Source organism: Penaeus monodon, chromosome 1 (genome assembly GCF_015228065.2).
Source record: "Penaeus monodon isolate SGIC_2016 chromosome 1, NSTDA_Pmon_1, whole genome shotgun sequence".
NCBI lineage: Eukaryota > Metazoa > Arthropoda > Malacostraca > Decapoda > Penaeidae > Penaeus > Penaeus monodon.
In genome coordinates this window covers 1,842,340-1,852,339 of record NC_051386.1, presented here as the reverse complement: position 1 = coordinate 1,852,339, position 10,000 = coordinate 1,842,340, and the positions used below count along the sequence as shown (strand labels likewise).

The following is a 10,000-nucleotide window of genomic DNA, read 5'->3' as shown; positions in this document are numbered from 1 at the left end:
GAAAGAGAAAAAGAGAAAAAGGGGGAGGAGAAAAAAAAAAGGGGAAAAAAAAAAAAAAAAAGAGAGAGAGAGGAGAGAAAGGGAAAAAAAAAAGAGAGAGAGAGAGAAAGGGGGAGAGAGAGGGGGGGGGGGGGGAAGTTAAAAAGGGGGGGAGAGAGGGGGGAGAAGAAGGGGGAGGGGGAGAAAAAAAAAAAAGAGAAAAAGGGGGAAAAAAAAGAGAAAGGGGGAAAAAAGAAAAAAAAAAAAAGGGAAAAAAGAAAAGAGGAAAAAAAAAAAAAAAAAAAAAAATGAGAGAAGGGGAAAAAGGGGGACCAAAAAGGGGGGGGGAAAAAAAGAGAGGGAGGGAGGAAGGGGAGAGAGAGAGAGAGAGGAGAGGGAAAAAGAGAGGGGGGGGGGGGGGAAAAAGGGGGGGGGGGGGGGGGGAGGGGGGAGGGAAAAAAAAAGGGGGGGGGGGGGGGGGGGGGGGGGGGGGGGGAGGGAGGGGGGGGGGGGGGGGAAGGGGGGGGGGGGGGGGGAAGGGGGAGGGAAGAAAGGGGGGGGGGGGAAAAAAGGGAAAAACGAGAGAGAGAGGAAAAGAGGGAGAGAAAAAGGGGGGGGGGGGGGGGGGGGAAAAGGGGGGGGAGAGAAAGGGGAGAGGGGAGAGAGAGGGGGGGGAGGGGAGAGAAAGAGAGGGAGGGAGGGAGGGAGGGGGGGGGGGGGGGGGGAGAGGGGGGGGGAAAAAAAAAAAAAAAAAAAAAAAAAAAAAAAAAAAGGGGGGGGGGGGGGGGAAAAAAGGGGGGAGAGGGGGAGGGGGGGGAGGGAGGGAGGGAGAGAGAGAGGGGGGGAGAAGGGGGGGAGAGATTGGGGGGGGGGGGGGAGAGAGAGAGAGAAGGGGGGGGGGGGGGGGAAGGGGGGGGGGGGGAAAAGGGGGGGGGGGGGGGGGAAAGGGGGGGGGGGGGGGGGGGGGAGAAAAGGGGGGGGGGGGAGGGGGGGGGGGGAGAGAGGGGGAAAGGAGGGGAGAGAGAGAGAGAGAGAGAGAGAGAGAGAGAGAGAGAGAGAGAGAGAGAGAGAGAGAGAGAGAGAGAGAGAGAGAGAGAATGTCTGATTGGCCATCAGTTTCTGAGAGGCTATCACTGATTGAGTCTACTTGGACAGAATAAATAAATAAATGACACAAAAAAGTGACAAACAAGCAGGGAGAGGAAGAAAAGAATTGAGAATTAACAAAATATATATACATATACTATTGTCATTATCCAAATCTTGAATCAAAGCAATAATTTATACACTATTGTATTGGCTTTTCAATTGTGATAATAAGTAGTATAGCACTACCAGTAAGGTAACACTGGTAACAATAATATAAAACATACTCAAATACTGACCTCCCCTTCTGGCACCTGAACCACATGAGTCTTCAGCACAGGTGCCAGTACTGCAACAGAATCTCCAATCTTGACCCCACAGCCACTGGCCCAATTATAGACAGTGACAGCAATGCATGAACTGTCTTTGTCCACCAGGCAGAAGGAGAAGGGAATGCCCGAGTCAGGGATCACAGTACACACAACCTTACCTAAAATTATCTGGAACAAGGGTGCAAATGTTAAATTAACACGAAATGGAGAATTTCACATAAATAAATAAATAAATACACACACACACACACACACACACACACGTGTGTATATATGTATGTGTGTGTGTGTGTGTGTGTGTGTGTGTGTGTTGTGTGTGTGTGTGTGGTGTGTGTTGTGTGTGTGGTGTGTGTGTGGGGTGGTATATATATATATATATATATATATATATATATATATATATATATATATTATATATATATATATATATATAAATGGAGAATTAAATGTATACACACACACAACACACACACAACAACACAACACACACAACAACACAAACACACACATACACACACAACACACACAACACACAAAACAACACACACACACAACACACAACACACAACACACACAAAACACACACACTATATATATATATATATATATATATATATATATATATATATATATATATATATATATATATATATATATATATGAAAAGGGAAACAGCCATAGTAGAATATGAAACTAAATAGTAACGTTTCGAACTCTTCTCGAATTCCTCTTCAGACGAATAATAAACCGAAATGTATACAAGGAGATAAGGATAAGTCCGATATGCGAAACTTAGCTTCGCCCGGGCTATGCCCATGAGGGGAGCCCGGCCTGTGTCGACTAATGCTGACTCACTCATATGTGTCAGCTGATGCTGACTCGACTGAACTAGTCCTTACCGCCGTGGTGCCCAGCCACAGCAGTAACCTCCGGGCAACAATTGCAACTTCTCGCGCCTGGACGGGGCACGAACCGGTGACCCCTCGGATGAGAGGCCGATACGTTGCCACTGTACTAGCCCGGACGCTTACAAGGAGATAATTTTGGCAAGTATATATAGTGATAGAGAGACTGGACAAACAAGAGCTGAATCAAATCTCAGGAGGAAGGTCAAGGTCGAAGAGTCTGGGGAAAGCTTTGCTAACTAACGAGGAGGTAACATCATCCAAGCCCCACTGACCAGCACTCAAGTTGAAATTAGTCATTTTTCTAATTAATAGATATTCTAGCATTTTTCATTCGTACGAATTTGCTGATTTATGAATTAATTTAGCGCTTTTAAGTCGGTGGCCTTCATCACGTAAATGAACGAAACACGCATTTGATTCTCTGGCAAATCTAACATCACGTTTATGTTCATTAATTCTTTTCCCAAAAGCTCTACCGGTCTCACTTACGTAAATCTTGGGGCAATCCTTATAAGGTATAGTGTAAATACCGGGAGAAGTCTCAAGAGAACCGCTAGCTGCATTGTGCTTAACCAAAGAATTACGCAACGTATTCGGATATGTAAAAACAATGTCAATACCAGCGCCTTTAAACATATGCCGTTTTTCATCGAGGGACGGGTTATACAGAATAATTAATAGATTACTGGCACTATCCTGTGGAGAATTACGTGAATAAGTATAAAATTTCCATCTCGCAGATGAATGTGCCTGATTTAAGAAGAAACGAGGATATCCTAATTTCGAAAAAGTTTCAAAAATGACGTCGAACTCCCGATCAATAAATTCATTGTCACAAATCCTATATGCCCTAAGAAACATGGATGATACTACTGACTTTTTAACATACAACAGGTGATTCCAGAAAAAGTGAAGATAATTATCGGTGTCAGTAGGTTACGGTAAACCGAAAATTTAAGCGAGCCAAATACATTGAAGAAAAGTATGTCAGAAAAGGTAATTTCCCTGAATTTTCCCAATCTACTTTAAAATTGATAGTACGCGCGAGGTTATTGAGTCTACTGAAAAAAAATAATCGAAATCTCAATGGTTCACTTGCCACAAAGAAAATAAATCATCAACATAACCAAACCAAATCGTGTCGGGAGGGAGAATCGACGGAAGGAGTCCAGATTCAAACATCTCCATATATAAATTCGCAAGAACCGGGCTTAAGCTACTTCCCATCGCGATACCATTGATTTGTTTATAAAATTCGCCGTCAAAAACTGCGCTCAAACCTACATGTGTGTGTGTGTGTGTGTGGAGTGTATATATATATATATATATATATATATATATATATATATATATATATATATAATGTATATAAATACACACATATATATATATATATATACACTATAATATATCTAGATTAAGTTACGAGAGAACCACTATATCATATGGCTGGTCCAGAGGAAAACTCTATATATGCTTATTTCTTTATGATGAAGACCTTTAAAATAGTGTCCGTTCTTCATCAATAAAGCATGTCAACCAGCAGCTGCAGGCAAAGGAAAAAGTAGTCTCCGACATTACGATAGTTGGTAAAAAAGCTATTTGTTCAGATTGGCAACTTTTATTTGATTTGATGTGACCCATAATTACGTCCGTTCATTAATGTAAGATACAGGCCTAGACACACACACACACACACACACACACACACACACACACACACACACACACACACACACACACACACACACACACACACAAACACACACACTATAACATATGTATAAGTCTATTCCTGTTACCAGTGGACCACGTGGCTCCAAGTCCCAAATAGGAACCATTCACTCAGCGAGGGCGTAGATGACAATTATATCTGATCTCGTTTGACCCTTCAGTTCGTGTCCAACGCGCGGTGCGGTAAGGTCGGCCTAGCCTCCCCCTCCGGGCTGGATGACCTGAACGTGACCCGCGCTCAGCGCCATTACCCTTTAGACAAATCGTAGCGTCGTCGGCAACGAAGGAGGACCCTGCTGCAGAACCGGTCACCTTAGGTTGCTGTGGGAAGGACGTCATCAGAAGATCGCCATAGGCCTGAGGACGAGGATGAGGACGAGCATGCCGCCGAGAGGGACCTGGACGAGATCTGTGAGGACGTGTGGATGAGGACACCGCCGAGTCAGGCCTGGACGAGGACTACGAGGAGGTCTAGATGAATACGAAGTCAAGGAGGACCTGAGCGAGACTTTCGAGGACATCGAGGGTAGACAGATTACACCGAGGACCAGGAGGATGAGGATGACAGGGACGAGCAGCCACGAAGATGCACCAGGACAACGCACGAGAAGGAGATGAACAGCCAAGTTAGGTCACCCTTGAGGCAAATCAAAGGCACCTCGAGGCCGAGGCTCGAGTAGGTGGCCGAGCAATATAGCATATGCATAAGTCTATTTCTGTTACCAGTGGACCACGTGGCTGTTTGCCACATGGCTCCAAGTCCCAAATAAGAACCATTCACTCAGCGAGGGTGTAGATGACAATTATATCTGATCTCATTTGATCCTTCAGTTCGTGACCACGCGGTAAGGTTGGCTTAGCCCTCTACCCTCCGGGCTAGCTGACCTGACCCATGTCCCAGCACGCCGTTAACAAGTATAACTACAATCTGTTCACCACTGTACTAAGGATCATAGCCTTTTACACACACACACACGCCAACTAGAATAATTATTGGCTTATTAATCATGCCATTCTCTAGAAGCCATTTGCATGATTTGGGTAAATCTCATCAAATCGTGTAGCTCGTGATGGTCAGGGTATGTCACGAGCGCCCATCACATATTCGCATTATAGGGCGGGCCATTTATGGATTTTCCCGTCTCGTTCCATTCCACTTTATTTTGTTCAGCATTTTGGGCATAGGGACCCCCGTCGATGAAGCTTTACGTAGTATGACATGCATATTTTGACATGGTTACCTCGGTATATAAGAATTTTGTAGCGAATCCGAAATCTTGATCAAATAGAATCGTGGATTACATAGTATATTTTTGACCCAAAAAGATTTGCTTGCGAAAAAGCTTGCAAATAATTTTTCATATCACCGTTCGCCAATGCGTACATTCTGTCACATACATAATGCGACAGAATTATATATATGCATTGATCCATGTGAATTCAATGTGGTAGTTGAAATATTTTTTTATTAATACCATTGCTAATTTATCGCATTATTGTTAAAATGAACGTTATTCTTCATGTCTGTGATTCATTCTCTGTGTGAGCTTATTCTACCATTCATTTATTCATTTACACACACACACACACACACACACACACACACACACACACACACACACACACACACACAACTCACTCTCTCTCTCACACACACACACACACACACACACACACACACACACACACACACACACACACACACACACACACACACACACACACATCTGCAATAGACGACTTTGTAAGATGACAGTATTCCAATATCAACCTACATTATAAATTTATTGAGATAGATACACTGAATATTAAGGCCATGTTTGATCTGCACTAACCTTATCTTGGTTACTGCCTTCGCCTAATAAAGCAAGAGGAACAAGGTCTGGTTTTCTGCCTCCACTCAGATTGGTTCCTCCTTTGTCATAGGGTCCCAGCTGGCTGTTATTAATGTCCTGGCAAAATGGCAAATTAATTTTTAGTTTGACTGAAATCTCAGGTAATTTTATTTTCTCTTGAATTAAAAATGTGGAAGAGTATGTTAAAACAGATATCTGGTGATATTTGAAGTGCATTTTGGAAGATCAACAATCATGTCTTAAAAAACAAATGAAATACCAATGATTAAATTTTAAACTACAACCCAAGGACCTCTGGAAATCCACTGCATCACTTTGTATTTTGATCCTTGGCCTCACCCCTATGAATCCCATGAGCCTCCTCTGGTTGAGCTGACCCTTACTCTTCACCATCTGGGCCAGCTTGTTTAGGAAGCGGCAGCACTCGTCAAACTTGCTCTTGCACTCGATCCAGGTTGGCTCCAACTTGTATGCCTGCAGGAGGCTATTAAGGGCACCAGCATAGTCTTCTTCATACCACTGAACCTGTTATGGATGAGGAGGGAGGTGAGAAAGAGCCAGGTGTGAGGGGTTGTAACATTATTGTCTTTTTATTGCTTTTATTTTTACCAAATAGATATCTCAAAGTTTGATTTCTAAAAAGGCTCCAACAAAAAAGTAAGCAAAATAAATGGAAAAAGAAAGAAAGAAAAGGAGGGGGAGAGGGGGAAGGAGCGAGGGATAGAGAGAAACCTAAGTATTTAAGTCACTTACATGAAATGTGCTGAAATGTAGTTCAGGAAGCACAGCAGCAAGAGGGTCATTGGCCTGAAAAAACAACAGCGCATGTAGAAATCTAAAAAGTGAATCAAATACACATAATAGGCAACATATACAAACATAGTAATAGATGCATATTTAGACACTGGATGATCTAAACGTCATTGTAAACAAGCATATCAGTGAAAGGGTAAAGGAAAAGAAATGAATAAACGTTAAAAAAATCCAAAAATATATACATATGCATACCTACATATAAATAAATACCTATACCTTTATACCTACCTATGTATATAATTATGTGTATATATACACATAAATATACATAAATATATATAAACATATATGTATATATATAAATATATTTATATCTACGTTCATATATATATATATATATATATATATATATATATATATATATATATATATATATAAATAAATACAACACACACACACACACACACACACACACACACGACACAACATACAACATCACACACAACACACACGTGTGTGTTGTATTTTAATACGTTACAATACATACAAACATACATATATATATATATATATATATATATATATATATATATATATATTTTTTTTTTTTTTTTTTTTTTTTTTTTTTTCTTTTTCTTTCTTTTTCTTCTTTTTCTTTCTTTTTTCGTTCTTTCTTTCTTTCTTTCTTAAACGGTAGGTCATAGTCTGAGCCGCCGTGGTCACAGCATGATAATTCATTGTAGTTTTCATTTGAGCTCTTGGAGTGAGTGTGGTAGGGTCCCCAGTTCCTTCCACGGAATATATATAAATACTATATATAATTATATATATAATATATATAATAATATATATATATATATATATATAACACACATACATATGTGTGTGTGTGTGTGTGTGTTTTAAGGTAAGGTGTACATAAAAATTAAAATTAAAACAGCCACAATAAGAAATGAAAATATAACGTAACGCTTTGAACTCTTCAAGAGTTCCTCTTCAGACGAATAATGGATACATGGAGGGAATTTTGGCAAGATTATACGGTGGTAGAGAGACAGAACGAACAAAAGCTGAAACAGGTCTCAGGAGGAGGGTCAAGGTGGAAGAGTATAGGGAAGACTCGACTTACTAACAACGAAGTAAGGTTAGCCAAGCCCCACCGAGCATCATTCAAGTTGATATTAGGCAATTTTCAAATTAACAGATTTAAGCATTTTTCTTTCATAAGAATTTGTTGATTTATGAATAATAACTGAAAACCGAAACAGGCAAGTGATCGCAAAGGTGATGTTTCCAAGCTCGAAGAGATGAAACTTCATAATGTGTTCGAATGGTGTTTCGGAGCTGATATGGCTTGGGCCTTGTATCATGGCAATATTACGCTTTACTCTGAGGGATTATCAAGGGCCGAAATATCGATAAAATTGGATATTTCAAAGCCATCCGTGTCTCTGAATCCAGGGACACCAATCAACTGAATCTACCAGAAACAAGGCCAAAAATGGGTGCCCTAGATGCACGAAGGAAAGAGATGATCAAGTAAATGTCATTCGCAACTATAAATCAATGTGCTATATGAAAGACAAATAGGAAGCTTGAATTGAAGTCATGAATATCATGGCCTAATGAAAACACACCTTACAATTTGAGAAGGGGGGATGGCCAGTAATTAGTTGCCACGTCCCCTTATCGTGAGTCATTTATTTCTTAGTTGTTTATTTTTACTGCTTTTACTACTGTAATGGAGTCCATATCCCTTTTATTTTCTGGCAATATTCGGAAGGGACATAGAACTACGCTGCAGCACGCAGACTGTCAGACACCGCTGGGCTGGATACACAATAGTGGGGTCAGGGAGTTGACGATCTCAGGCCCGGTAGATTTACCGGATATGCCAACGTGGAAATCCTGGACGAGGTGTTTCTCTCATCGACGATGGCCATGGTATTCCCCGAGCCATTTTACCTCGTCCAGACGGGCAGTGTAGTGCAGGCGTGATTTCACCCGAGATTACGCGGTGCCACATCCACCCAAATCGCCAGAGCTCAATCAAAATGAGAATGTTTGGGTTGCCATGGGCATATACTTCCCCCAAGACCATATCGCAATCATTGCATCGTCGTCACTCAGGCAATTACGGCATGGGAATAATAGCGCTCTGCAGTGACAGTTGGCGGCGGCGTTAATGGCACCATGCCACCGGACTTGCACCCCTCCCCCACCCTCAATAACGCCCCTAACAGGGATACCAATAACGGATCGAGCTTTTTTTACAACCGTTTTCGTCGTCGTATCGTATTGTTAAGTCACAAAGAGTAAAGATATTTTTTTAGCGAGTGTACCTAACATCACGTTTATGCTCATTATTTTTTTTCTAAAGCTCTGCCGGTTTCGCCTATATGAAACTTGGGGCAGTCCTTACACGAAATAGTGTAAATACTGGAGAAGTATCAGGAGCATCGCCGGCGTTGTGATTAACCAATGTATTTAGCAGCGTGTTCGGATACGTAAAACATGTCAATTCCAGGTCCTTTAAACATGTGGCATTTTTCATCGAGAGGCGGGTTGTACGTAATAATTAATAAATTACTATTGTCCCTGAGTTTAGAAAAAAACGAAGACATCCTAATTTCGAAAACGTTTCAAAAATAACCTCGAGCTCCCGATCAATGAATTCACTCTCACATATCCTATATGCCCTATGGAAAATGGACGAGACTATCGACTTCTGAACATACAACGGGTGGTTGGAGAAAAATGAAGGTAATTAGCGATGTGTTTGTTTCCCGGGAAACCGAAACTTTAAGCGAGCCATTAACACTGGATAAGAGAACGTCGAGAAAATGTAATTTATCTAAATCTTCCAAATTACCTGAAAATTAATAGTACAAGCGAGGTTGCCAAGTCTTTTGGAAAAAAGAAAAAAAAGAAAAAAAAGAAAAAAAGAAGAAGAAGAAAAAAAATCGAATGGTTCACTTGCCACATGGAAAAAATATGTTTAACTTCGCAAGAAAAGGGCTGTCTCCTCATCGCGGTAACATTGATTTGCAGATAAAATTCGTCGTCAAATTTAAAGCCATTATTCGTGACACAGAATAATGAGATCAATAAAACAATTTACCGGAATAGGGCTCTTCTCAGAAAAAAAAATCTTTAGAGAAAACCTAGAACATCGTCAGGCAGGGCATTATTTAATTACGGAATCCACATCAAAACTCACCAATTTCTTACCATGCGTCGGCAAAATTCTAATCCATCGAATGACTAATATGACTATTAGAGAAGCATCTCATTATAGGAGATAAAACGCTAGGTAACAGCAACTACGGGTAACTCATTTACAAGATGA

At 41.1% G+C, this 10,000-nt stretch overlaps 1 protein-coding gene across 1 annotated transcript in view; it reads right to left on the bottom strand.

Moving 5' to 3' along the window:
* Positions 1-10,000, bottom strand: part of LOC119578298 (tetratricopeptide repeat protein 5-like) — a 28,126-nt gene that overhangs the window by 3,356 nt on the left and 14,770 nt on the right. Inside the window, exons 6-9 of the mRNA XM_037925948.1 lie at positions 6,649-6,702; positions 6,235-6,420; positions 5,875-5,991; positions 1,365-1,565 (exon numbers count right to left, since the gene is read on the bottom strand). Coding sequence (XP_037781876.1) covers positions 1,365-1,565; positions 5,875-5,991; positions 6,235-6,420; positions 6,649-6,702 — 558 coding nt within the window. The remainder of the gene's footprint in view (positions 1-1,364; positions 1,566-5,874; positions 5,992-6,234; positions 6,421-6,648; positions 6,703-10,000) is intronic.